We start from the raw sequence: 24,100 nt of genomic DNA, 5'->3' as shown, positions 1-24,100 counted from the left end.
TTTAACATTTATTAATTGTGGCTATTATAGAATGTTGCCAATAAGGGTTAAGGTACAGTCAGAAAAGATTACAGACCACATAAAGTATCACACAATGAAAACACGTAAAGTAAGCTAAAACTACACTTCCATGACCTTAAGCAAGTCAACCCACGGCTCGATCTTATAATGTCATCTCCATTACTTTAATCAAACTTTGTTAATGAAGATCTGCAGCGGCAGGCAGGCGGTGACTTCACAATGAGGAAGGCAATCATCCAGAAAATGAATGAAAGCTTACAAAAAGAGGCCGCTCTCTGTTGACAGACAGCTGTCAGCCGCTCATTACAGACTCCCTAATGATTTCTCTTCCACACCACTGATAAAGAGCCGCGGTACCTTTCTCAGCACGACAGGGGACTCTTCTCAAATCATGACACCGCAATTCTTCCCTCTTATTACACATCAGTCAGTCAGTCAGACCACAATCACTGGAGTGTAACTGTAGACTTTTAATTCAATGTTTAAATCGCACAGGGTTTAAAAACACACACACACACACACACACGTGTTCTTGAGTGGGAAAATAGGAGATAATTAGGGATTTGGTTTTATCGTCGACAGAGAAGGATTAAACACCTGAGGCCACTCACCTTTAAAGAAGGATCTCTGGCCATCTGCTTTTATGTTTCCTCTTGTTAAAAGACGTCTTTCGCTTTTGCCGCGTCACTTGAACATTTCTTTTGTAAGACATGATTTACTGTGCTTTTATTAAGGCCTGTAAATGAGTGCAAGATTTCATAGACACTATAAATATACCAGAACAAATGGCGGTGTTCAGATGAGTTTTATTGACATTTGAAGAGCATGCACTATTATCCGTACGTGCACTCTGTTGTTCCCCGTCTTGCATCATGTAAATGTTACGTGACTCATCGTTTTTATATGGGGGCTAAAACTGAAGTGAAAAACTGTCTCAGGTACATAATCTTCCTATTGCACTTCAAACAAAGTTTTCTCTGGTGTGAAGTGAAGATTGCTGGAGATGTGACAGCAGGTTACTCAAATGAGAAAACTGTCACCAGAATCATTTGATGAACCGTTTGCAGGTACTCAGTTTATTGGCTTTTAATCTGTCTGACTGCCGTCCTCCAACTTTATGTTTGCAGCCTCCTCCTGACATCGCTTCTTTGAAAAAAAAATATCTATAATTTCCATTAAAACCTGCAACATTTATTTACTTCTATTCGACAGGAAGTGACCGAACCATTTCAGGATTGACTTATGTTTGATGATGTGTTCTTCAGTGCCTCTCCGTTCCCTCATCCCCTCTGAAAGATAGCACAAAGCTGGAAATTGCATCGCAAATGGATTATAGATCAGTATCAGTGTCTGACTGTCCAACTTGGGCGGTAATGTGTCAGGATTGCCGCACAGTCCTGACAAACAATCACTCACCTGGTGTGTTTTGAAAATCTTGATAAAGGTGCAATAAATCCCGAATCCAGCTGATATGAGTGACTCAGTCAGTAACGCTGTCTTGAGTTTCATTCATCCACATCAGTTATTTCTGACTGTGAGCGATCAATAATCATCCAGCTCTACTGTACAGCAGCTGCATTTACTTATTAATTCACCTGCAGCAAGTGAGAGGGAATGGAGTGATTAAATCAACAGCTGTAACACCCTGATACCTGCAGACACACAGCTGTGGAGGTTTCATGAATAAAGAACACTGAGGTTACTGCGTCTAACAGTAAACAAACGACATAAACACAAAAGATTGTAATTGTTAGTTTACATTTTCTTGGTGTCATTTTGATGAACGGCTCAGTTGTGAATGACAGGAGTGTAACAAGTGTGGGTGTTTGAAAAAAAACAGCAGTGACCGAATCTCTACTTTCACTGAATTATGACTGTTGAGTACATTTTCACACTGGTAGTTAGAAGCAACAGATAAACGGTTAAACTATATACATACGTAGTTGAACGTGAAATTGCTCGAACATCAAGCTTCTGCTGCTCCGATGTAAGAAGTCTGAATTCAAACTTGAAGAAACTCACAATTTCTTAAGGTTTCCTGTCAATTTTCTTTTTTGTTTTGTATATTCCCGATATATTTGAGGTATGTTTTAACATAAAAACTTATTGTATGATTGTTTCTTATTTTTTTCCATCAGTGAGTTGGCATACTAGCAATAAGTATTTTGTCCACTGCTTGATATGTGACTGTACCTGGGTATGTGATTTGATTCATCTCATGTCATGAATTGTATGATTGTGCAACATTTGCTACAGTCGAATCCAAGACACTAACCTTGCATTCACTTTAGAAGACTCTCTTTTGAACGCGCACCTTTTACAAAACCACGCATTCATTTAACAGCTCAGTTCAATCTGAGCCCGTCTGTGTAACTGGCCTGACTGAAAGCAGTCAGAGCTCGCTAAAAAGAACACTTTTCATCTGCAAAATGATAAATCACGTCACATAAGGCGTCTGTCCAGCTGGTAATACATCTTGTCATATGACCTTTTCACTTTGTTGTAGAATGATAATTGCCTCTCTCTCATCTCCTTAGTAGGTTATGACATGGATGACATTTATTGACTATCCACCCTTGTACGAGTATTTTTACAAGAACTGTGCATACGGCGGTGTAGATGAGGAGCATCTGTGATAGAGAGGCAGCTGATCGTATTCTCCGTGCCGTTAAAAACCATTGCAATGCTTCTTTAAATAGGAAATTCTTTTTTCTAATCACACAGTCGGACGGATTTTGCAACCGCTGTTTACACTACGAGATTGTTCCTCTGTGAAGAAACACTTCCCTTTTTCTCAAAATCAGCAAAGCAAATCTCCCTTTTCTCCCATGTGCTTCCGTGGAAGTAAATTCAAATGGACAACAGCAATAAAAATGCAAATTCTGACACAATCTTATCAGAGCAATTTACGTCAGCTTAGCTCCACTAATGTCCATTAGCATTTAAAGCATTTATTTATTGCATCCTCCAACCTAACTGGGATAAAAGTCCTCCCTGTGGTCCACCTGTCACGTCCCGTTCAGATCTCCTTCAAGTCTGCAGTTGGCTATCTGCGCCAAAAGAGCCTTTCACTCCTTTGATAGTCAGGCACGAGCTCTCCGTTGCATCTTCTGCCCCTCATTGAGCCAGAGAGAATCTGTCCTGTCAGAGACAATAACTTTTCTTTTCAAGGCAGAGACAGTTTTAGCTCTCAATAAATCTATCGCAGAAGGTGGTTGTATCCATTTGCCTCCCCCGTGTTTCCTTTCATTCCAGCACTCATCATAGATGGATCAAATTGAAGCACTGGGAAAGTCAGACTTTCTGACATCCTTGCTAGCACCGATTGATTTTTTTCGGCTGTCACCTTGTGCGACTGTAACACTGCTTTTGGGTTCAAAAAGGAGCTCAGACTGCAGCTTCAGGATGGAACACGAAGTCATTATTCACCTCGAATCAGATGATAATCAGCTGATGTCCCTGAGCTCCAACTATACACCCACACATCTATTCACACAATAGGCTAATGTATTAAAAATCTTTTCCTGTGATTCTTCTTTGAGAATCTGCTGCTACTATCTGCTGTTGCTGTTAACCACAAGCTTAAACTGAGCACCAAAGGATGGATTACAGAACAGGCAGAGATCCAAAACGCCCAGGATGTCAGGGCCTCTGTTTGAAGTAACTGGCAACATGTGTTGTCGAAAAGTCAATCAAATGACTTCTGTGTATTATGTATTAATATTCATTTTCATAACAACTAGTAAGAAACACTAGTTGACTACAAAATGACCGAGAGATGCAAAATGAATGCAAAAAGATCCAAAACAACCTTAATGAGATGCAAACGACTACAAAAAGATGGTAAATAATAACAGAGTCAAGAAACATCTGCAAAAGCAAGACGAGTAAGGGATACAAAATGACCTCAAACAGACACAAAACAACCACAAAGAGACATAAAAGGACCACAAAGAGATACAAATTGACTTCAGACACACTAAAACAACCAGAAAGAAATGCAAAATGTGCACAAAGAGATGTAAATTAACCTCAATGAGATGCAAATGACTTAAAAAAAGGTGGTAAATATTACCATAGTGGAGAAAAGTCTGCAAACGTGGGACAAGTAAGAGATCCAAAATGACTACAAACAGACACAAAATGAGCTCAAAAAGAAGGAATTCACTACAAAGAGACATGAAGTTGCTACAAAGACACAAAAAGATACTTCAAAGAGATGCCAAACAACTCCAAACTGCAGCAAAATTACGACTACAAAGAGATACACAATGACTACAAACACACGCAAATTGACCTCAAAGAGATTTAAAGTGAGTGGTGGGGCTTTTACAGTACGTGTTCACATAAACCCATTATCTCATAATCCATCATTGGCACCACCCACCACCAATAGCCTCCAGTCACATTTTCACTTTAGGCTACCGATGCTTTTAACTGCTTTTGTTGCTAGCCGTCATTATTTGGCAAGTGGCTGTCATGTATTAAACACCGCCCACCACCTCAGTATTCACCTACATCCAGTTGCAGTGGCGGTCTGCTAACAAAACTGCTGTTCATCTGTTCATCTCCTCAGTCCAGGTCCATTCACGAACAAGTGGTTAACCTTATCATTATTTCTATGACACACCAGGCGTTTTAACACGCTGCTTTGAATCGTGTCAGGCGTGATGACAGTATTTGTGGCATGAGAGTGCAATTAAATGAATATCAGCAGACTTGGCCACGGTGGAGGATTCAGTAGTCCAAATAGTTTGATTAACAGTTTGATTAATTTAGCCAAACGCTACGTTTGTGACCAGATTTTCAACTCTATTATGAGTATTACAGTATTACAACCACTTCCCCTTTGTTTCCCAGCCGCCTCCTGAACATTGTACAGTCTTGGTTTAATGCGTGGTTGTGACTATAAAAATGTCCATGAACAAATCTCAGATTCATTTTAACAACGTGCAGAGACATGCTGAAAATAAAGAGGCGGTTATCACACGGTATGTCATCAGTGAGACAGAGCCTCGCATTAGTTCAGGCATGCACAGACGTCATTTTATATTCACACATTCTCGACATCCTCTATTCCTTGTTCACGACCTGCAGTATCTCTCACACAATGGCCCGTCCACATTAACATTAGGTGCTCAGTCTGCATATACAGCAATGCTGAGCTCTGCATCCTCGCTGCTCCACTGCTGCCTGCTATCAAAAGTTTAACTCGCTCCACCTCCCCAGCCTCTTCCTGTATAAGATTCCCTAAAATGTGAATTTGTAATGTGTTCACGTAGTAAATGTTGTATGTCTCAGGTTTTGTTAAGGGGAAATGTGAGCATAGGGATGTCTGTGTCATGAGCAGAGTCACACCGCCAGACTGAAAAGCATAATGCCGCAACAAACAGCTCGACGCCTTTGACGTCTTGATCAATAACATATTTAAAGATGGACAAAAAAAAAGGAAGCCAAATTATCCTGGATACGACCGCGGCCAGAATGCACTGGTGACATGATTAAGAGCCATCTTCCGAACGTCTTTGGGAATTATTGATGTGTACTTTGAGTTTTAACGTGGAGGGGGCAGGATTTACGATTGTACGATTTTACTATAATGCATATAATGTAGTCAATCAAGATGTTTGGCTTCAATTTCAAAACAGTAATTTCATAGTCTGTCATGTCGCCCGTCTCAAAACTAGATACCAAATGCAAAGATGACTCCCGTTTGGTCCAAAGAGAATCGCTCGCCTGCCAAAAAGTTTCAGGTTTCTTTCCAGTTATGCGACCCACTGAATATTCGCAGCAGAGTTTCCTCCCCCCTGAGTGGAATTTGTGTCTGCAATACTGCAAATGACCTCCAGGCTAAATTGGAGGGAAGACTGAATGCCACCACTTCATCCAGGTCTAAATAGTTGCCTCATTATCTCTGTATACAGTAAATCATCCAACTGATTTCAGTATGAAGATGAAATTGTAAAATTCCATGGCAATCAAGCCAACCCTCTGAGTAAATCTCTGTCCTCTTTGAGGAGATAATCTCAAAGTGATAATGTCCTCTTCCTAACTGTGCCAGATAGTGTGTCAGGTCAGACAGATATAAACATTCAGCTCGTACAGCGGCTGCTCTGCTGTTCACAGCCTGTCAATCAGAACACTGAGGCAGGTTGACCTGTCAGTCAGCAGCTCGGTCCTGCAGTGGAGCGTTATTGAATTAGCTCCAGTCACTTTCTGAAGGTTAATTGATGGGGAAACCTTGGATGAGCATGGTGAGGTAATTGACCGAGATAAGGAGGGCTGTCTTATCACAGATTTTGTCAGCATGTGTGAACTTCATCAATCCCCTAAATGTAATATATTGAGAATTCTAAATATAAAGATGTGGACACTCAGCAATCCTGTTAAATCCGCCTGAATTGTGAGTTTTCTATACGTTTCTGTCACGCTCAGGGCTGCACAGCAGCTCCTACTTTAGTTCCACATGTCATGAGTCAGCAGCGAGAGACATTGCTGGCAGATGCTTTGGCTCGGAGGCCAAAATAACGTGCCGAGTTGATGGTCAGTTGATGGCCTGGAAAATTGCATTTAAACCTTCAGGTGTTATTCCAAGTTGTATCTTGCTCTTAAACGTACAGAATTAAATTAAACTCTACTTTGCTCCTGTCCCTTTGATAAATGCTCTCCATAGCCCGGTTCACTTCCCCCCCTGTTCAGTATGCATCCTGTGGAGCTGAAGCTCTTATGGTTTTGTTACAGAGCACAGTCCAGTCCAGATATCGCAGCATTAATGTTGAAGAAAGAGCTGTCGGAGGGGTGAGGGGGATGCACTTTTTGTTCTCCGCTAACTGTTAAATCTCCTGCAGGGTTCCACCGATGCATTTGTTTCTATCAGTGCAGTGTGATTCCACGCCATTCTCCATGGCTTATCATCTTTATAAGAGGTGTCACCCAAAGTAGGGCTTTTAGTTTGTAATGAGATTTTTTTTTTGCTCTCGTCTAAGCTTGAAACGCACTAGGTCATGAGCCTGCTGAAGGACTCTTGATACACTGAAGAACAATAGAGTGAGATATTGGGAATTTACAAGAGATGGCAGGGCAGTAAGTCATTTAAAGTTTTACAAAGTATGACACCTGTGTGGAATACCAAGTAGTAAGTGGGCTGAATGTAACTTTTCCAGCAGACTGAGAGGCAGTGTCTCATTCAGGATGCCTGTGCAGATCAGTATCCGCCCAACCTTTGCACTCGAGTTTGTAATTACCCACAAGGATGTGTCATTTGACATTTAGCACTAATGTATCATCAGCATTAATTGAGATCAACCCACACTTCGGCAATTCTCAGTATCCCCGTGCTAATTTGCAGCTAATTAGCAGGTAGCGCTAATTAGCAGCAAAGTTATATTTTTTCCTTTATTGATGTCTACAAAAAACTTTTAATAAATCTAGGATGTTAGATTACTGGACGAGATAGCAAAAATAAAGGTTTACACGTATTCTTTAAGATTTGTTTCCACAAGACTGATGCTTCAGGCATCAAGCAGAGACAATGTGTGAGGAGAACGCAGCTCACTCAGCTCTCGTCTGTCTCCCTCTTCATCAAAAACAGATTGTTCTTCTTGCTTCGACAGTTGAATGTTTGAGCTTCACTGTGCAGAGACTAATAGGATGTTCTCATGGTCATTGCTCGAAGTGTAAAGTTTCTCTGCACTCACTGTAAACCAGATTTTAAGGGCATTATTTATGACATCACAAATCATTTGAGAGCCAGCCCTGGTCCAATATTCAGCGTACACGCACACAAGCGTTACGGGGAAACTTAAAATGCTTACGATGGACAGTAAGGATGGAGACATCTTGTGACCAGCAGTTAAACTTTCTGTTTGCTGGTGCCCCACCACATATAGCTGGTGCCCTTTTCTTGTATTAATTGTATTCATTTATAAAAACACACACAAACTATTAAAGGCAATACATAAATCATAAAATCACCAAGTGTGGATTTGCCGCAGCTGTGACGGGGTACGCAGAGGCTTTCACGTGCATATAACAGTCGACCCCAATTGTCAATTTCAGCCTCATAGATAGAAAGTGTGTTTTCTTTTTGGTATCATTTAATCATAATATCCAATGGGGTGGCAGATTATGCTTTCCGGCCTCGTTTACAAGAAGCTCATTTTGAAGCACTGGAAATAAACATATCATTAGAGAGAATTGATGAGGTATTATTTGACCATAGATAAGACGTCGTCTGAGCATAACAATAAAACCAATCAATTCAATGAGGTGTTGAAGTACATTTCTGAAGGGAAGAGGGGAAACTGGTGGAGAATACAGGACCATAAATTAAAGTAAGGTGAGTGTGTGTGCGTGTGTGTGTGCGTGTGTGTGTATGTGTGTGTGTGTGTGTGTTGCTATACATCGTGTTTGTAGAAGGTGGGGGGTTGGCGTAAGGGGGATGTGTGCTGTGTGTCAGATATATGAGCGTGATATGAACGTAAATGTCTCTTATCATGTGTTTTATGTCTTCGGTGTGTGAATGCATTAATGTTTCATGTTATCCTGATGCCCTCCCAGGCTGGTATGAAATGCCTTATACAATATATCATAGATACATTTGTTGTAAGGAGACTGTAAAAAAAAAAAAAAAAAAAAAAAAAACATGGTTTGGAGCATGAAGTTGAATAAAGAAATAAATGGATCGAGTCAGTCAGTGTTGAGTTTGAAAGAAAGATGAAAAAAGATGCACGTTGTCTCACTCCATAGCAACTTCCATTGATAAACTTGTGTAAAATTTGTTTTAATATAGAATTTGATGAATTAAAACCTTTTAAAATATGTTTTAATGTGTTTGGATGTAGTCTGATCCACTGCTGTCTACTGTTTTCCACAAAGGTGAACTCAGACAGATGGCAATGTGACAAAGTCAGTGCTTATTGTAGCCTACTTCTAGCCGGTTTACCCCTTTAAAAAAAGCCTAAATATACAGGTTTATTTGGATGTAAAAGTTGTCAGAGAGGGTAACAGATGGGTGGCTTTTACTTGTGACCTTTACTCAAAATCTAGTGTAAGTATGTGAATTAATTCAGAAGTTATATACCTTCATTATAATGAGCCCCTCCCATTACCACCCTTTTAGCCAATTGGCATGAATAAAAACACCATCACACATAATCGACCGGACGAAAACTATGGGGAAATGGTTGCAGCCTTAAAAAATAAGCAAATTACCGTTTTCGAACCCCCTACGTTATGCGACTCCAAATACAGTCTTATCACTACATTTATCACTTTATTCCAGCCTCAGGAGGTCATATTGAGATAAATGCTGTGCTGAAAGCTTCTTCTGGCTCCGTTTTATATGAGGAAGCAACTCCAATTGTCGTTTGGGAATAAAAGGCTTTGTCTGGGAAACAAATGAATCCGGCGCATCGAGGTGGCGTACAATACTCCTCAGGATATACTAACTAAAAACTCCATCTGCCGTCTGAAAAAAAGACACGCCGAGTCCAACGGGTGATTTCACCCAAGCCATAAAAAGTGCTGAACTTTTAGCAAAACAGTATTCAATGAAGACGGCGTCACCAATTCTTATCCAGGCAATATTCCCTGAGTAATTAATGCATGAGTTTAATATCCTCTGATATAACCCAAGCATATGTGCCCTCATTCTCCCTTTCTCCAAAGCAATTCGGTACCTCAATGAGCACAATGTTTTCCTTCCCCAAGAGAAGTAGTTCCATTTCAACTCAATTGATTCTCCACTTCTGGTTTCCCATCTTTACTTTTTTTTTTCCCCATTCTTCACCGGCGAGAGCTGCATGCATTTTCAATGACATCAAATAAAGGGCAGTCATTGGTATGGATGAGGGGGGTCCTCGGAGATTGAGGCACCTTCACCGCCACAAAGCACAAGATAGGAAGCTCGGGGGGGGGGGGAACAAGAAAAAGCGGGGGCCTCAAACTGTAAAAGCCGATCCTTTGATATCACGCTTTTGTAGACACTCGGAGACAGAACAGAAAAATATTAATTTGGTATGCACGGTGAAATTGCTTGGACAGACACGCTGACAAACAGAAGGGGACTGAGAGGGAGAGATAGCCAGACAGGGAGGTGAGGTGCAGTCTGGTTGGTTTGCATACAATATACAATTGTTTGAGTGGAGGGAAGATTCTTTTTTTATTTATTTTTTTGGTTGTCTTGTTGTGTCGCTCCGGAGCTTCTGTCAAAGTTTGCCTTGAAGCTCTGGCTCTTGTGGCGGGTGGAGCGGCACTCCAGAGGCTCTGAGGGAAAGAGGATGACTCTTCCGCTTCGTATTTAGAGCCACCGCAGCTAAAAGGTTCCCCCTTAAAGTACTGTAACCTGTCACCGTCACCTACTTCAGCCCTTTCATTTTAGGCCATTACAGCTGGCATTTGACACCAAATTGTTGGCTTGAATTGTTGTTGCTTTAGACGCTTCCACAACTCAGATGCAGACCTCAATTTCTCCACTTTTGCAGCCGCGCTTGTGTTTTTCATAAGAAAAGAGTCAACGATTTACTGAGTTGGGGTGAAGTATGAGGAGGCTCTGAGTAACTGGGAGGGGAAATACACATGGCTGTGTTTGAATCATTCTTCAGCAGCAGGGTTTCAATAGGTTATCCACAGAAGGGGGAGAAGAAAAAAGCTTTCATTACCCAGTGCATAAAGCCTAAATGGAAAAGAGACTGTGGAATGGCTGCCTGTGTCTGATAGGGGAATATACTCAGCTCTGATGCCTTGGGTGTTCTGGCCTGCTGCACTCAGAGCTAGTACTGGACTATACAGATTGCTGCCATTATGGAAAGTGGGTATGTGGTGGCAAACAGACCTAAGCCCTCTTCAGGCAACACACCCAGGCTCATTTGAAGATCTGACTGTACAGTGTGATGGGGTTTGCATGAAAACAAAGCAGTAGAAATTAATTTTAATGTAGTTGGTTGCTTTGTTTATTCCCCCCCGCCCAACAATTCCACACCGCGGGCGTTATTTTTGTTGACATATGCTATGTGATACACTGGGACACGAGTGCAAGAGTTAAGACACAGTGTTTGAATGCAAAATCAACATTTTGCTACAGTTTCACCTCTCGGTGATAGCGTGTATTCGTGTTTACCCTAACAAGGGGGAACTAGCCCGGCTGTAATTTATGCAGGGTTTTCAGTGGCGTGGCAGTGAATCAGTCGGAGGCTCAGTAGAGTGAGTCACTGTGGACAAACACAACACAGCCAATGCATGCCAAATGAGAGGAGACTTCTCGGCTTTCACTTAAACTTCCATTTAGCCGCTGAAGGATCTCGCACCGGTGCCACGCTGTGAGCAAGTGGAGGTCAAGTCAGATGAGCTCAGGCTGTGCCATGCGGTATTTGCGATAAAGGTCAGCGACTGGGGAATAATAACAAGACAACGTTTTCTTTAAGAGATCCTCGCCGTGCCGGAGATTCTGCAGAGCTGTATTTTTCATATTCATTTCATGGAACATTTGATTTGGGAGCTCTCTTCCCTCCCAGGGGCGTCAAGAGTGTTCTTTTCTTCAACGCTCCTCTGCCGCTGCTCTTTTGTCGTCATGAAGGTGGTTTTGTATTGGCAGCCTTTGGCATTTTGTTGCAGTGTGTCCTCCACCACAGCATTTATTTCTCCTACTTCTCCGCACTTAAATAGCTGACCAGTGCTTTTACTCGATCATCTCAGCCCACTTGCATGTAATTTCTCAGTACATTGTGAACCAGAGAGAATAACAATTAAAGGTTTTAGTTGCAAGGAAATTGCCTTTCCCATGAGTTAAATGCGGTCTTATCTGCCTCTGATTGAAACGAGGTTGTGCACTTTTAAGTGCGTATGGGTACAGCCTCGAAGACATCTATAGATGTACCAGGACTGAAATCTGTGACAGGGTCTGCCCTCACTCACCGGAACATTGACAAAGACATCCTCACAAAGGACTGCCGCTATAAGAGTTTATTGAAATGAATGAAAGAAGACATACAAGAGTGCCCATTTAAGCAAATACAGGCTTAAGTATGAGCTGTAGATTTTTATATAATAATTATATGATGACTCCAATCTGAAACATGACATTTAAAAGAGAGTTAAAAAAGAGGTCATCATGAAAGTTTTTACATGCTTGCAGCCACTCCTTATTTTTGACAGCTTCTCTTTATAATAATCTGTTGACCTGATGAAGGTCTGGTACTCAGACATTAGACGGTGTGCAGGAGTTGGTTTGCAACTCTTTGTCTTCTCATCCCTCTCCTCCACACCCGGCTCATGAAATAGATGTGTGAAGTATTTGAACTCGATTTGTTCAAATTGTTGGCACTCAATTTAAAAAACAAAAATGATAGTTTAACAGATTTTGCAGAATCGTCCAATGTCGGTCGATATATATACTGAAGTCATGTCTCAGAAAAACTGTGTAGTGAACGTATGTGTTCACTGACAGTGGAATTAATTTGTTTTTCTTATAGTGTCTGCGAAAACAAGCATAAGAATTAGTTTCCCACGAGTGTCTAGACCTGACCTTAAAAAAAACTGTTACAGCTAGGTTGAAATCAGGGTCTTGGTTAAATCTTCAAAGAGTCGTTTGTGATACAAAGCACTTAATTAACATTTATCCAAATCCACAAACCGTAACGTTTGTTGCTTAAACTCTCTGGTGTCCAAGTCCTGTTCTTTGTGCACCCGCCATGAAATCACGGGTATATAAAAACAAAGCCCCTCTCTTTCCTCAGTTACAGAGACGCTGCAACTGAACATGTTTTGGTTGCAGACTCATCCAAACCAAAATGTTAATAAAAACCTCCTGTGATCACCCTCAATCAAGGCCCTGGCCTCAGAACTGGTGCCGGTCCCCACTTGGTACCCATCTACCAAACTGACGATGATGATTCAGTGCAGACTCTTGTATCTCCGTCGTGATGTATGAAGAGGAAAATCGCAATCCTAATGTGACTGTAACGTGATAAAATAAACTCAGAAAAAGGTCAAATGACAGCAGGAATGGTCTTTAAGGCCAAAGCGGCAGGTGGGATTTCAACTTGAAGTATATTCTTTCTGCCACAAACTGTCACATTTATTCTATTCCAACAGTGATTGTCTCTGTTGTTTGGAGCCATCTTCTAACACGCAAAAAAGCCCCTTCTCATCCACCATGTCTGCCCCACAAAGCAACCCGACTGGTGAACAAAAAGACAAAATTAGATTACTACTCATATCAAGACCTCTGGAGATGTTAGAGCTCTTATCATTTACAAATTAGTGGTAATTACAAAATCGCTTTTCATGATAATCCTAAATATTTCTGTGGTTGCTTCACAGTAATTTCTCTAACTTTTTAACTTTTTTCTCTTTCACTGCTGCAGCACCTTTATTCACCCTCTGTCTGAATACTCCGTTTTACTGCCTGTCTCTTTAAGGCCCAGCTTCCCGAATATCCCAGTCTGCTCTGATTGGTCAGCTCTCACAGGCCCACTGCATACATATATATATATATATATATATATATATATATATATATATATATATATATATATATATATATATATATATATATATATATATATATATATATATATTTATCAGCTCTGTCAGTGTTTCTGCAACCAAGGTCACGCTGGTGAGGACGATGACATCACAATGTTACAGGAGTACTAGTAGCTTGTATAAAGGCACAGTTTCTGAATACAGGGTGCATTTCTCTATGATTGATTTTTTTAAAATACTTTTTATAGTATTTATGTAACACCAAGATCTGCTTTTTAAAATCAGAACAGGGCAGACGATCTCATTTTCAACGGTGTGGGATCTTTAATACTGTCATCATCACTATTAAGTTCACTATATAATGGCAATGAACAGGGGAAATAACTGAAAAAATGAAGGATGTTTATATCTACGAGGGCTTTTATATTCTAACAGCAAAACACAGTGCTCAATTTTATTTTAGAGATGTAAAAAAAAATCTAATTTATTGTAGAGATAATGAGGTTCCAATGATTAGAATGCACTATCTTGTAGCAGTCAGATTTAATGACAAGATTTCTAGATGAAATTCTTCCTCTGACAGTCGGAACACGCCCAAAGTCAAGTATAAACATCCCTCTTGCTGCATGTTAAAATCAATCCGACAAATTGCTTCATAGAACAAATTATTGTTGTCAATTGCAGTCCTGAAACCACCACTGCATAACTGTGCAGCAGGAAGCGTATTTCCTTGTCAGCAGCAATACGTTGACCCTTGAACAATTAATTGCTGTAATGAAGGCTGTGATAATGAGTGATTTGGAGATGTAATAGCGTGAGGTTGTGCTCTGAATCTATCTACACAAAGAGCCATTATATCTACACTTTTAAGCAACATTGTGTGAGTTTTGAAAGACTATATAGAACATTAATTACATTTAATATTGTTCTGTAATTGTCACATGTGGCGGTTTAAGGAAAAATGGCATAGGATCAGGGTCAGAAACAACCGCCAAGCACCAGTTTTACACCATTTACATTTACACATGGCAGAAGGGACTTCATGGGGCATTCAGGTGCATTTCATAAACTCCAAAATCTGTATTGCTTTGTACAGCAGATGCATGGCTGCCAACAGGGGTTTCATGGTGCATTCGAGAGCTGTTTAAAACAACCTATGATTACTGATAGCTCTATATGACAAACATGAGCAAACAATCAGTTAGTTCGAAGAAAGACCAGGAGGAAATTTGTCTTTAGATCTTTTTTCTTTTCTTTTTTTTTTTTTAATATTCAATTTTGCGGTTTTGATAGTGGAATCACATGTTTATAAGCAAACTCAACAATATCCTGAAACAACAAGTACCTCAGCTTTAATTTTCAAGTTTACTTATTGCGGCATTTCCTTAATAATTAGATGCTAAAATCATATCCAATATGCATAAATTGTGGCTGGTAAAAAAAAATATGCTTGGCTGGTCCTTCAGCCAGTCCTCTGGGCCATTAAGTCAAGTCTTCTCGGACACTGCATAGAACGGCTTTGAATCTAATTATCTGTAAGATTTCCAAGTAAGGGAAGAAGACTGTTTCCAGCCAGGCCCAACTGCAAATTATATCACTGAGTGGATTTATTGGTGTTATGTTATTGTATTGATTAAATAGGGCATGGATATTGTATAGATATGTATGAGCTTGTAAGGATGCCATATAATGTATTTTGTATTTGATCAGCAAGAAACAAAACGTGTCAAAAAAGAAAATCATTTTGTGATTTTCCTTTTTCTTTTTTTTGCTGCTGTTGCCTCCCCTGCACATTAAAGAGCTGTTGCTCCCATTTTTACTTACATGTCACCCTTCGCAAAAGATCTTAAATTAATTTGGGATAATCCAGTAATCACACCTCGCGTGTATTTTCCCTCTTTTCTCTTGAAGAATAAGTGCTAGAAAATAACCCTTTTAATATATGAATGAAGGTTTTCAGAGGAAAATCCACCATACATTCATCCAAAGTGTCATTTTATTAGGTGCTGGCTAATTGATTTAATAGAGCTTTTATAACACTGGGCCTCCCTCAGATGCGCCTGACAGTCTTCAGGTTAATGGTGTGAAAATAGGGACCCTGCTTTTCCCAACCTGTCAAGTGGTAATTGGCCGACATCTTCCCTAAATTGCAGTCTGCCATAGGGACTGCAAACACCTCTTAAATTGTGTACAAAATAATTAGTGGGGCATGAACAAGGAGAGCATGCAGTACACATGAATCCAAGGCTTTGAGTGCACCCTCTTAATACAAACATGTGCAACATAAATACATTGTTTATCCTGAGAAAATGTGATTAAAGTCAACTGTGTGTTCTTGTCTTTATGTTGCAGGTTATTCCTCCGTGCACATGAGAGAGACTCAGAAGGGAAGACGGTGGCAAAAACAATAAAATGAGACCATTTAATGATGGTAACCTTTAAGGAGAAAAGCACAAGCCAGCCCGAGATGGTGAAATCTCTTTCAAGCATCACCAAAAGCTCCCTGCAGGCGAACCTCAATGAAAGAAACTCAGTGTAAGGGCAGGCACTCGACATTTTTCTGATTGGTACATGGGGACAACACCATCCATCGATGAAGAGGAGACCAATAAAAGGATTGTTTCTAGTCCATGAGAACAGTTGAACATCCAGCTGGTTTCCCTACCGGATCACCTCAGCTGTACTGATACCAGAGCGGTATCACCCTCCTCTCGTTTTATTTTGGCCCTGCACATGACTCTCAGAGAAGCACCAATGGCCTGCAGCTTAGGCATGGTGATGAGTGCCTTGTTTTGGTCTGTAGCCATTGTATATTTGACTCAAATTGGCAGAGTCAGCGGAGACTGCTGGTTAATTGAAGGTGAAAAGGGCTTTGTATGGCTTGCAATTTGTAGCCAAAACCAACCACCTTATGAGGCCATCCCCCAGCATATCAACAGCACCATTGTGGACCTTCGTCTGAATGAAAACAAAATCAAGAGTATTCATTATTCTGCCCTTAGTCGCTTTGCCAACTTGACCTACCTGAACCTGACAAAGAATGAAATCTCCTACATCGAGGACGGGGCCTTTTCTGCTCAGTTTAACTTACAGGTCCTTCAGATGGGCTTCAACAAGTTGCGGAACCTGACGGAGGGGATCCTCAGGGGTTTAGGAAAGCTGCAGTACCTCTACCTCCAGGCAAACCTGATTGAGACTGTGACACCCAATGCCTTTTGGGAATGCCCCAACATTGAGAACATTGACCTCTCCATGAATCGAATCCAGCAGTTAGATGGGTCCACATTTACCAGTTTGAACAAACTGACCACCTGCGAGCTATACACCAACCCCTTCAACTGCTCGTGTGAATTACTTGGTTTTGTCAAATGGCTCTCGGTTTTCCCCAACAGGACGAACGAGCGGATGGTCTGCGACTCCCCACCTGGCGTCTCTGGTTATAGCTTGTTGAGCCAGAATCCCAATAATCCCACATACCGAAATGCGCTTCACATGCTGACAACTGTGTGTACTGACGACTACGTGACACCATTCATCCCCATGCCCACCGAGTCCACGACACCCCCACCGGACTCGACGATTTGCGGGCTGGAAGATTGTCCCTCAGGCACAGAACCAGATGAGGTCATCATCAGTACAACCTACAGCGATGTGGAAGTAAACCCTGTGATGAAACTCAAGCAAGTATCGAACACAGGTGCCACCATCACGGTTCAGATTCCTCATCCCTACAAGAAGATGTACATCCTGGTCCTGTACAACAACAGTTTTTTCACAGATATCCAAAACCTGAAAGATATAAAGGAGGACATTGAGCTAAAAAACCTGAAACCCCACACTAACTACACATACTGTGTCGCTTCAATACGTAACTCTCTTCGACACAACCACACTTGTCTGACAATCACGACTGGCCCTTGGAATGGAAAGGAGAGAAATGTGAATAATGCAACTGCTACTCACTACATTATGACCATTTTAGGCTGCCTCTTTAGCATGGTCATCTTTCTGGGTGTGGTCTACTATTGCTTGCGAAGGAAGCGTCAGCAAGATGAGAAGCACAAAAAAGCAGGTAGCCTGAAGAAAAATATAATGGAGCTTAAATATGGACAAGAACTGGAAGGAGGGACTATTTCTCGAATGTCACAGAAGCAGCTGTTGGCCGGGGACAGTATGGCACGTATGCCGTACTTACCATCTGCAGCTGAAATGGAGCAGTACAAATTTCAAGAGATGAGCGATACTCCGAAGATGATGAAAGGAAATTACATGGAGGTGCGGAGCATGGATCACCATGAACGCAGAGAGTGTGACATGGGAATGCCTGGGAATAGCCAGGGGTCAGTGGCGGAGATTTCCACCATTGCAAAAGAGGTGGATAAAGTCAATCAAATCATTAACAACTGTATAGATGCTCTGAAGTCAGAATCCACCTCTTTTCAAGGGGTGAAATCTGGAGCAGTGTCCACTGCAGAGCCCCAGCTTGTGCTAATATCAGAGCACCCACAGAGTAAATCTGGCCTTCTGTCCCCAGCGTATAAGGACAGCTACCACCACTCTCTGCAGAGGCATCGGTCCTCTGATGTCTCGCCAAAGAGGCCCAGTACTGCCACAGGAGGGCCCATGAGAAGCCCCAGGCCTTATCGCTCTGAATCCAAGTACATAGAGAAAACCTCCCCGACAGGAGAAACCATCCTCACTGTAACACCTGCCGCTGCCATCCTGAGGGCTGAGGCAGACAAGATCCGCCAGTACAGTGACCACCGGCACTCATACCCCGACGCTCAGATAGAGGAGCTTGAAGGACCCGACGGCCACAAGTCCTCCATGTTGGAGCCTCTTACTCACTCCCGCTCCAGAGACTTAGCATATGCCCAGCTGCCATCTCAGTACCACAATCTAAGCTACTCCTCCAGTCCCGAATACTACTGCAAACCTTCACACAGCATCTGGGAGCGATTCAAACTGCACCGGAAACGGCACAAAGATGACGAGTACATGGCTGCGGGCCATGCGCTGCGTAAGAAAGTCCAGTTTGCAAAGGATGAGGACCTGCATGATATTTTAGACTACTGGAAAGGTGTATCAGCCCAACATAAATCATAAACTCTTTAGGTGTTTTTAAAATGGACCACACATTGCAGAAATGACACAAGAACCTCATCTGACAATTGAATCAATGGATACTTCCATATTATAATCAACTACTCACTCACGTGTGTCACATTCTCTTTTGACTGTGAGGAAAATGGGGTAAAGATTCTTTAAATTTGTCATATTATGTAAAGCATTCAACGGGAAAACTTTTATCTATTAAAGAGAAAATATATTGCAAATTAATAATATATATGTTACAATGGATTATAGGTTTTATGGGTATCGCATGGCCAAGTCCTGTGACAGTGGATTTGCTGTTGTGTAATATGAAACTACTATATGAAGATATGTCTACTGAAACCTCAATGTTTTTTGAGGAACTACCCGGACCCTTCATTCAAAAAGAACTTTGTTTTTTCTTCCTTCCCTGCATATATTTAATTCAACAAAACTATGTACAGATATGGGTTTCTATATTTGCAATGTTTGCTGTGTAAATGGAAAAGTATTAGTGGATGAATCAGGTTTTATTAAATGGAGCGCTGTTCAATTAGAATAACGTGTTGCTGAAGGGCAGCATATTCCACTTTAAACCTGTCAGATCATTTGTCATATTAACCACCGCCGCCTGTTTTACGCCTGTTTTATTTTTTTCTTCTTTTTTTTTTTTTTTTTTACTTAAAAGCTTTTACATGCATTTACACAAGACACAGACGGATTCAGTTTTAACGTCCCTTCAATCACACAATGCAGTATTCAGTGGATGGACTCTGATAGACTTCATACAGGCAAGCTGCAGTGTATTCGATGCTGTAATGAAGGTCTTCAGTCGTCAGTTTCATCAACCATCATTTGTATCTTTAGTACCAAAGTAGTAAAAAGCTGAAATGTTTACAATATTTCTGCCTGGTCTGGGAATCGTATGAATATTGAGTAGTAGGTCCATGCTGACTTCTTTTTTTTTTTGTTTCTTCTTTTTTCTATTGTATCAGTTACTCCTTCAAAAGTGAAAACATTGGGAAACGATACCGTCCACATTGAGGATGTGGTACTGAAAGCCTACAACTAATCACTAACATTTCAAGGGGGAAGGCAGCTGCTTTCTGTCGCCTGTTGTTTAGGTAGAGGCAGCTGTCTTTCCCTGCAGGAGAGCCCGATGGATGAATGTAACAGATACATATTCTGATCTGTCTATGGCAGCTTTTATGTAAGGAAATATTTATTTGATGCTATTAACGACTGTGTTTTCCGTTCCTTTGCTTCGGTATTTCTTCCAGTGTATTATATTGCATAAAGTCTGATCCGATAAATGCAGAAAAAAGTAGTTTGTTATTCGGGTGGGCCTTGTTGCTTGCTGAGAGGTTTCATTTGATTTTTACCTGCTAGGCTGTTGAACCTTTTTTGTATATTACGAAAGCTACGTACCAGACGAATATCAACATGCTAGAGTAATTAATAATTTGAGAATGTGAAACTGAATCCTCTGACTTACTGGCTGTGAATTTGTATATCATGAAATTTTTTGAGTAAATATGAAACTTAACGCTTTTTTCTTTGTAAGATGTTTATGTAACTTTTTCCAGACGGGCTCATGATGTTTCATTACACATTTATGAATGAGCAATAGATATGCTCTTACTTAATTGCAGAATTGTAATAATGTGGTGTCAGTATAGGATTTAGGGTTTATTAAAAAGCAGAGAGCAGCTCTTAAAATTTTAAGCAGTTAAGCCTCACTTCAGTTATTTTTAGGGCTGCAGAGATATTAAAATAAATCTAAATTGCTGTTATATAAAATCTGCTGAATTGAAAACTTTTTCCCCAAGTAGCTGCAGGACATCGTGACATTTTTCCTTCTGTGATCTCAAACTAGTTTTTAAAATTTTAGCGCATTTTTAACCACACTTTACAAAAATGCTATTCAGTGCATGTTCTCATTAAATCCTGTTTCCAGTCCACATTTTAGATGTTAGCTGCATTAAGATAAACAGTTAGTGACACTAATTGTCCGATCCTGTGCCATTTAAACACCAATTTCATCTTTTCCCAATGCTGTGCTTATGATGTATGATGAAAAACACGTAAACACGCAACGGGAACGTGATGGGACACGTTTTTAAGTAATGTCAACATGGCCTGTGAAATATACAAATGTGAACATATTATAATGGTTTGCAGAAACTGCCAACACACCCGGGCAACTGGGTTGCGTTTCCTGGGCTGAGTTAGTGCAACCCTCAGTTTAAAAACATCAGATAAACCAAACTGGCTCTTTATGATGTTGTATGAAGGTACAATCCCGAGACAACTGTGGCCAGAATCTGTGGTGCTTTAAACAGAACACATACAGTAGTTTCTCCAGATGACACACAATGATCCACTGATAAACTGTTCCTTTCCATTTTGTTTCGCTCTACATTTTATCTCACTTCAATTTAAGGCACATGGCACATTTTGCACATCTGGAAAACATTAGCCCTTTGAGTGTAAATTAATAGCAAACACTTGGATATCGATGACTGAATTACGTGAAAGCAGGACAGTGAGTTCTGTGAGCTGAGGTGAGGAACAGAGTCCCCTGATCTGATAGCAGAGCTGGCCCAAGGGAACGACTTTATCTGGTGACATATTTTTTCTTCAACTCTTTTTCCTTCCATTAGACATCGAGTGTGGAAGTATAACTGCAGGCATTAGTTAGCCCATTTGTATTTTTTTCTGTGTCATGAAGATGCGTCCATTTCATCTAAGTGTGTCATGACGCCATTATTATTCATTAATGTGAAATGAAGCATTCATGAGCCTGATGTGTTATGTAAGCACTTTATAAAGTGTTAACTTGGTTGTCTGACTTAATATTTCAACCGCCTTAAGATTTTGGGATATGTGTACAAGTGTAAATTTTCCTTTTGTTTGATTTCAATGTTGATACTGTTGACAAGTCTCCATTTGTTGTTATTTTTATAAAAGCATTTCAGTATCTTCTGAGAGCTGTCAGGTTTCTAGTTCATTTAGCTATTTAGCAACATGTTTTTTATACTGCATATTGTAGCACTTCTGTGTCTAATAAGAGTTTAAAGTGTTGATAAAACCTTTAGAAAGATCAACAGTTGTTGTACAAGTGCATCAAAACAAACAAGAGCACAAAAATGTGTTTTTTTTATTTTATTTCTTAATACTATGTTATCTGCTTTCGGACAAAGTACTGTGAAATAAAGTTAAGGGTGCACATCAGTATACACTCGGCATCTTTTTGATGACTTTTGGCCAGAATCACTTTAAGGCCTCTCAAACGTCCGTTGAGCCCTCGATCCAGCTGTTCAAGCTCCAGTCACAGCTGCCGGAGATGATGACCCCTGATACTTGCCGTGACACAAACATCTCGCTCAGCACTCCTCAACCCGCTTTCTTTATGAGCCAGGTGGACTTTTTTTCAGGATCCACTGCTTAACAGGTTACTTCCATTAGACGTTAAAACCATGATGGCAAGTGACCTAGCCAATCTTGGAACCCGTCAGCTGCCATCTGATGATGATTATAGCTTCTTGGGCTGAGTGTTTTGGTGTTTCCGGTATAGTCAGCAGATCAAGGCCAAGACGTCTTATGTTAACCGGTCATTGTTTATAATCAGATTAGCAATTTAAGACACGAGAATTGAAGTTGAGGTGAAGTGAAGATTTTGAATGCTTTGTTTGTTTCCCGCGCTGACTTTCTTACCCTCATGTAGCCTGAATGGTCAATATAAGTCAGACTTCTAAACCAGAACGCTTCTGAGACCAAAATGTTCCCCCTTGTCCATAGATTTTGCATACTGTACATTAACACAATTCTGTTTATAAAGATTGTAACTAAGCCAAAGCCAAAACAGAACATGACACGGTAGAGGCTATACCTCGGCAAAGTATCTACTTCTTATTCAAACCATTAAAAACAACATAACGAACGCCGGTTGAATAAAATATTTTATGGTAATGAGCCAAAAAGAAAAACAATACTTTAGTCTCTTTGGCAAAATATGCAGACCTCTTATAGAAATCTACCCGTTGACACAGTGAAGCAGAATAGGAGAAAAGGAGACCTGCCCTGCCATTTTACTTCATTAATTCACAGCTTTATGCAGCAAGGTGAGCGCCTGCCCGATAGCCTCGAAGCTTCAACCGTTGCCATGGTAATCAACGTCCAAATCAGTATAAGAATGCTTTGGAATTATTTTGAGGGAGTGGACACCAAAAAAAAAGAGGTGCAAGATGAATAAAGAAGGAGAAAGTGTGCATGGAATGGAGGATTTACGCCCCAACTTGCTGTGATGGGCATGAGCTTGACCCTCGACCCTCGACCCTCCCTATGTGCTCAATACTGATGTCTCCCCTCCTGTCCTCCTCTATCATTAAACTCCAAAGGGATGTAAGTTTATAATGATAGCTGCTGTTGCAGCCTCTCTACCCCCTGCAAGGCCTTGAGTATTTGCAAGTAATTCTTGCTCAAGCTTTGAAGCCACAAAAATGACATTCGGAAGTCCGTGTGCATCTACACTAGATCCGACCTCAGTCGTGAGCATGAACCTTGCTGTTCTTGAGTAATTTAACCACATTTTTATGGTGTATTCATTATGTGATCTTGCAAGGGAGGTTGAGTTTTTCACCCCATCTAACTGGGATTTTGTGGCTCATCATGACATCATATGTGCTTTAAAGATGACGGTTAATACAAATCAGTTAAGCTTGCACAAATATAACCCACCAGAGAGGCGACATCGTCTCCTTTCATGTACGCTACGCCTGCCAGTCAGATTTTGATGTAAACTCTGAACCAGCAGACTCGTTTCCATGCACACCTCGTCATGTATTTTAATGTGATTAGGTTGAAAATACAAGCAAGTATCAAAACAAGTGGATTAAGAGCCTATTTTTTACAAAACCACCTTGAGTTTCCTGACTCCATTTTGTTGTTTGGTGGCGCAGTTTGATGTATTTCCAGTGTTAACATTTCTGACAGTATATTCTTTGAGGCATTGAGAACATAAATGTAGGACCTGGATGTCATTTTTTCACAATCAGAGCCTTGCTTTGCCTTTACGCTCATTGCAGTGGGGGAAAAAAAAAGAGCAGGAACACCTCTTTCTCCACCCGAGGTAGCTTCAATAGAACACGACACAATGTAGCTGCACATTGCGGGAGCTCTGCCATTGTTGTCATTGCACGGCAACACCTATAAAAGGAGGTAAAAGGCGGCAATTGAAAGCCTCTCTCATGTCCATACTGCCACCTTTGACTAAAAGCAAAAGTCCAAGCCCATTCACAGAGTCAAAATGATTGTATTAAAGATTCTGTGTGGTTCCTTGTCCTGTTTCTGCTTTCTGGATGCATAATATGAGCAGTAAACAGCTGCAGGGGTTGCTGATTAATAGAGGTGGGTAAACAAGCCAAGGCACATGTCCAGACTGCATGCAGCAGCAGACCAAGGCTGGGTTTTTATGTTCTCCCACTGTCTCATCCAGTTC

General features: G+C 40.8%; 1 protein-coding gene across 1 annotated transcript in view; it reads left to right on the top strand.

The window, feature by feature from the left end:
* The window catches only part of elfn1a (extracellular leucine-rich repeat and fibronectin type III domain containing 1a), a 78,902-nt gene extending 57,065 nt beyond the window's left edge, over positions 1-21,837 (top strand). The window contains exon 3 of the mRNA XM_030408971.1: positions 15,859-21,837. Coding sequence (XP_030264831.1) covers positions 16,240-18,612 — 2,373 coding nt within the window. The 5' untranslated portion in view covers positions 15,859-16,239 and the 3' untranslated portion in view covers positions 18,613-21,837. The remainder of the gene's footprint in view (positions 1-15,858) is intronic.
* The last annotated feature ends 2,263 nt before the right edge of the window (positions 21,838-24,100 follow it).

Source organism: Sparus aurata, chromosome 23, assembly GCF_900880675.1.
Source record: "Sparus aurata chromosome 23, fSpaAur1.1, whole genome shotgun sequence".
Lineage (NCBI taxonomy): Eukaryota > Metazoa > Chordata > Actinopteri > Spariformes > Sparidae > Sparus > Sparus aurata.
This window is presented reverse-complemented; position numbering and strand designations above follow the sequence as displayed.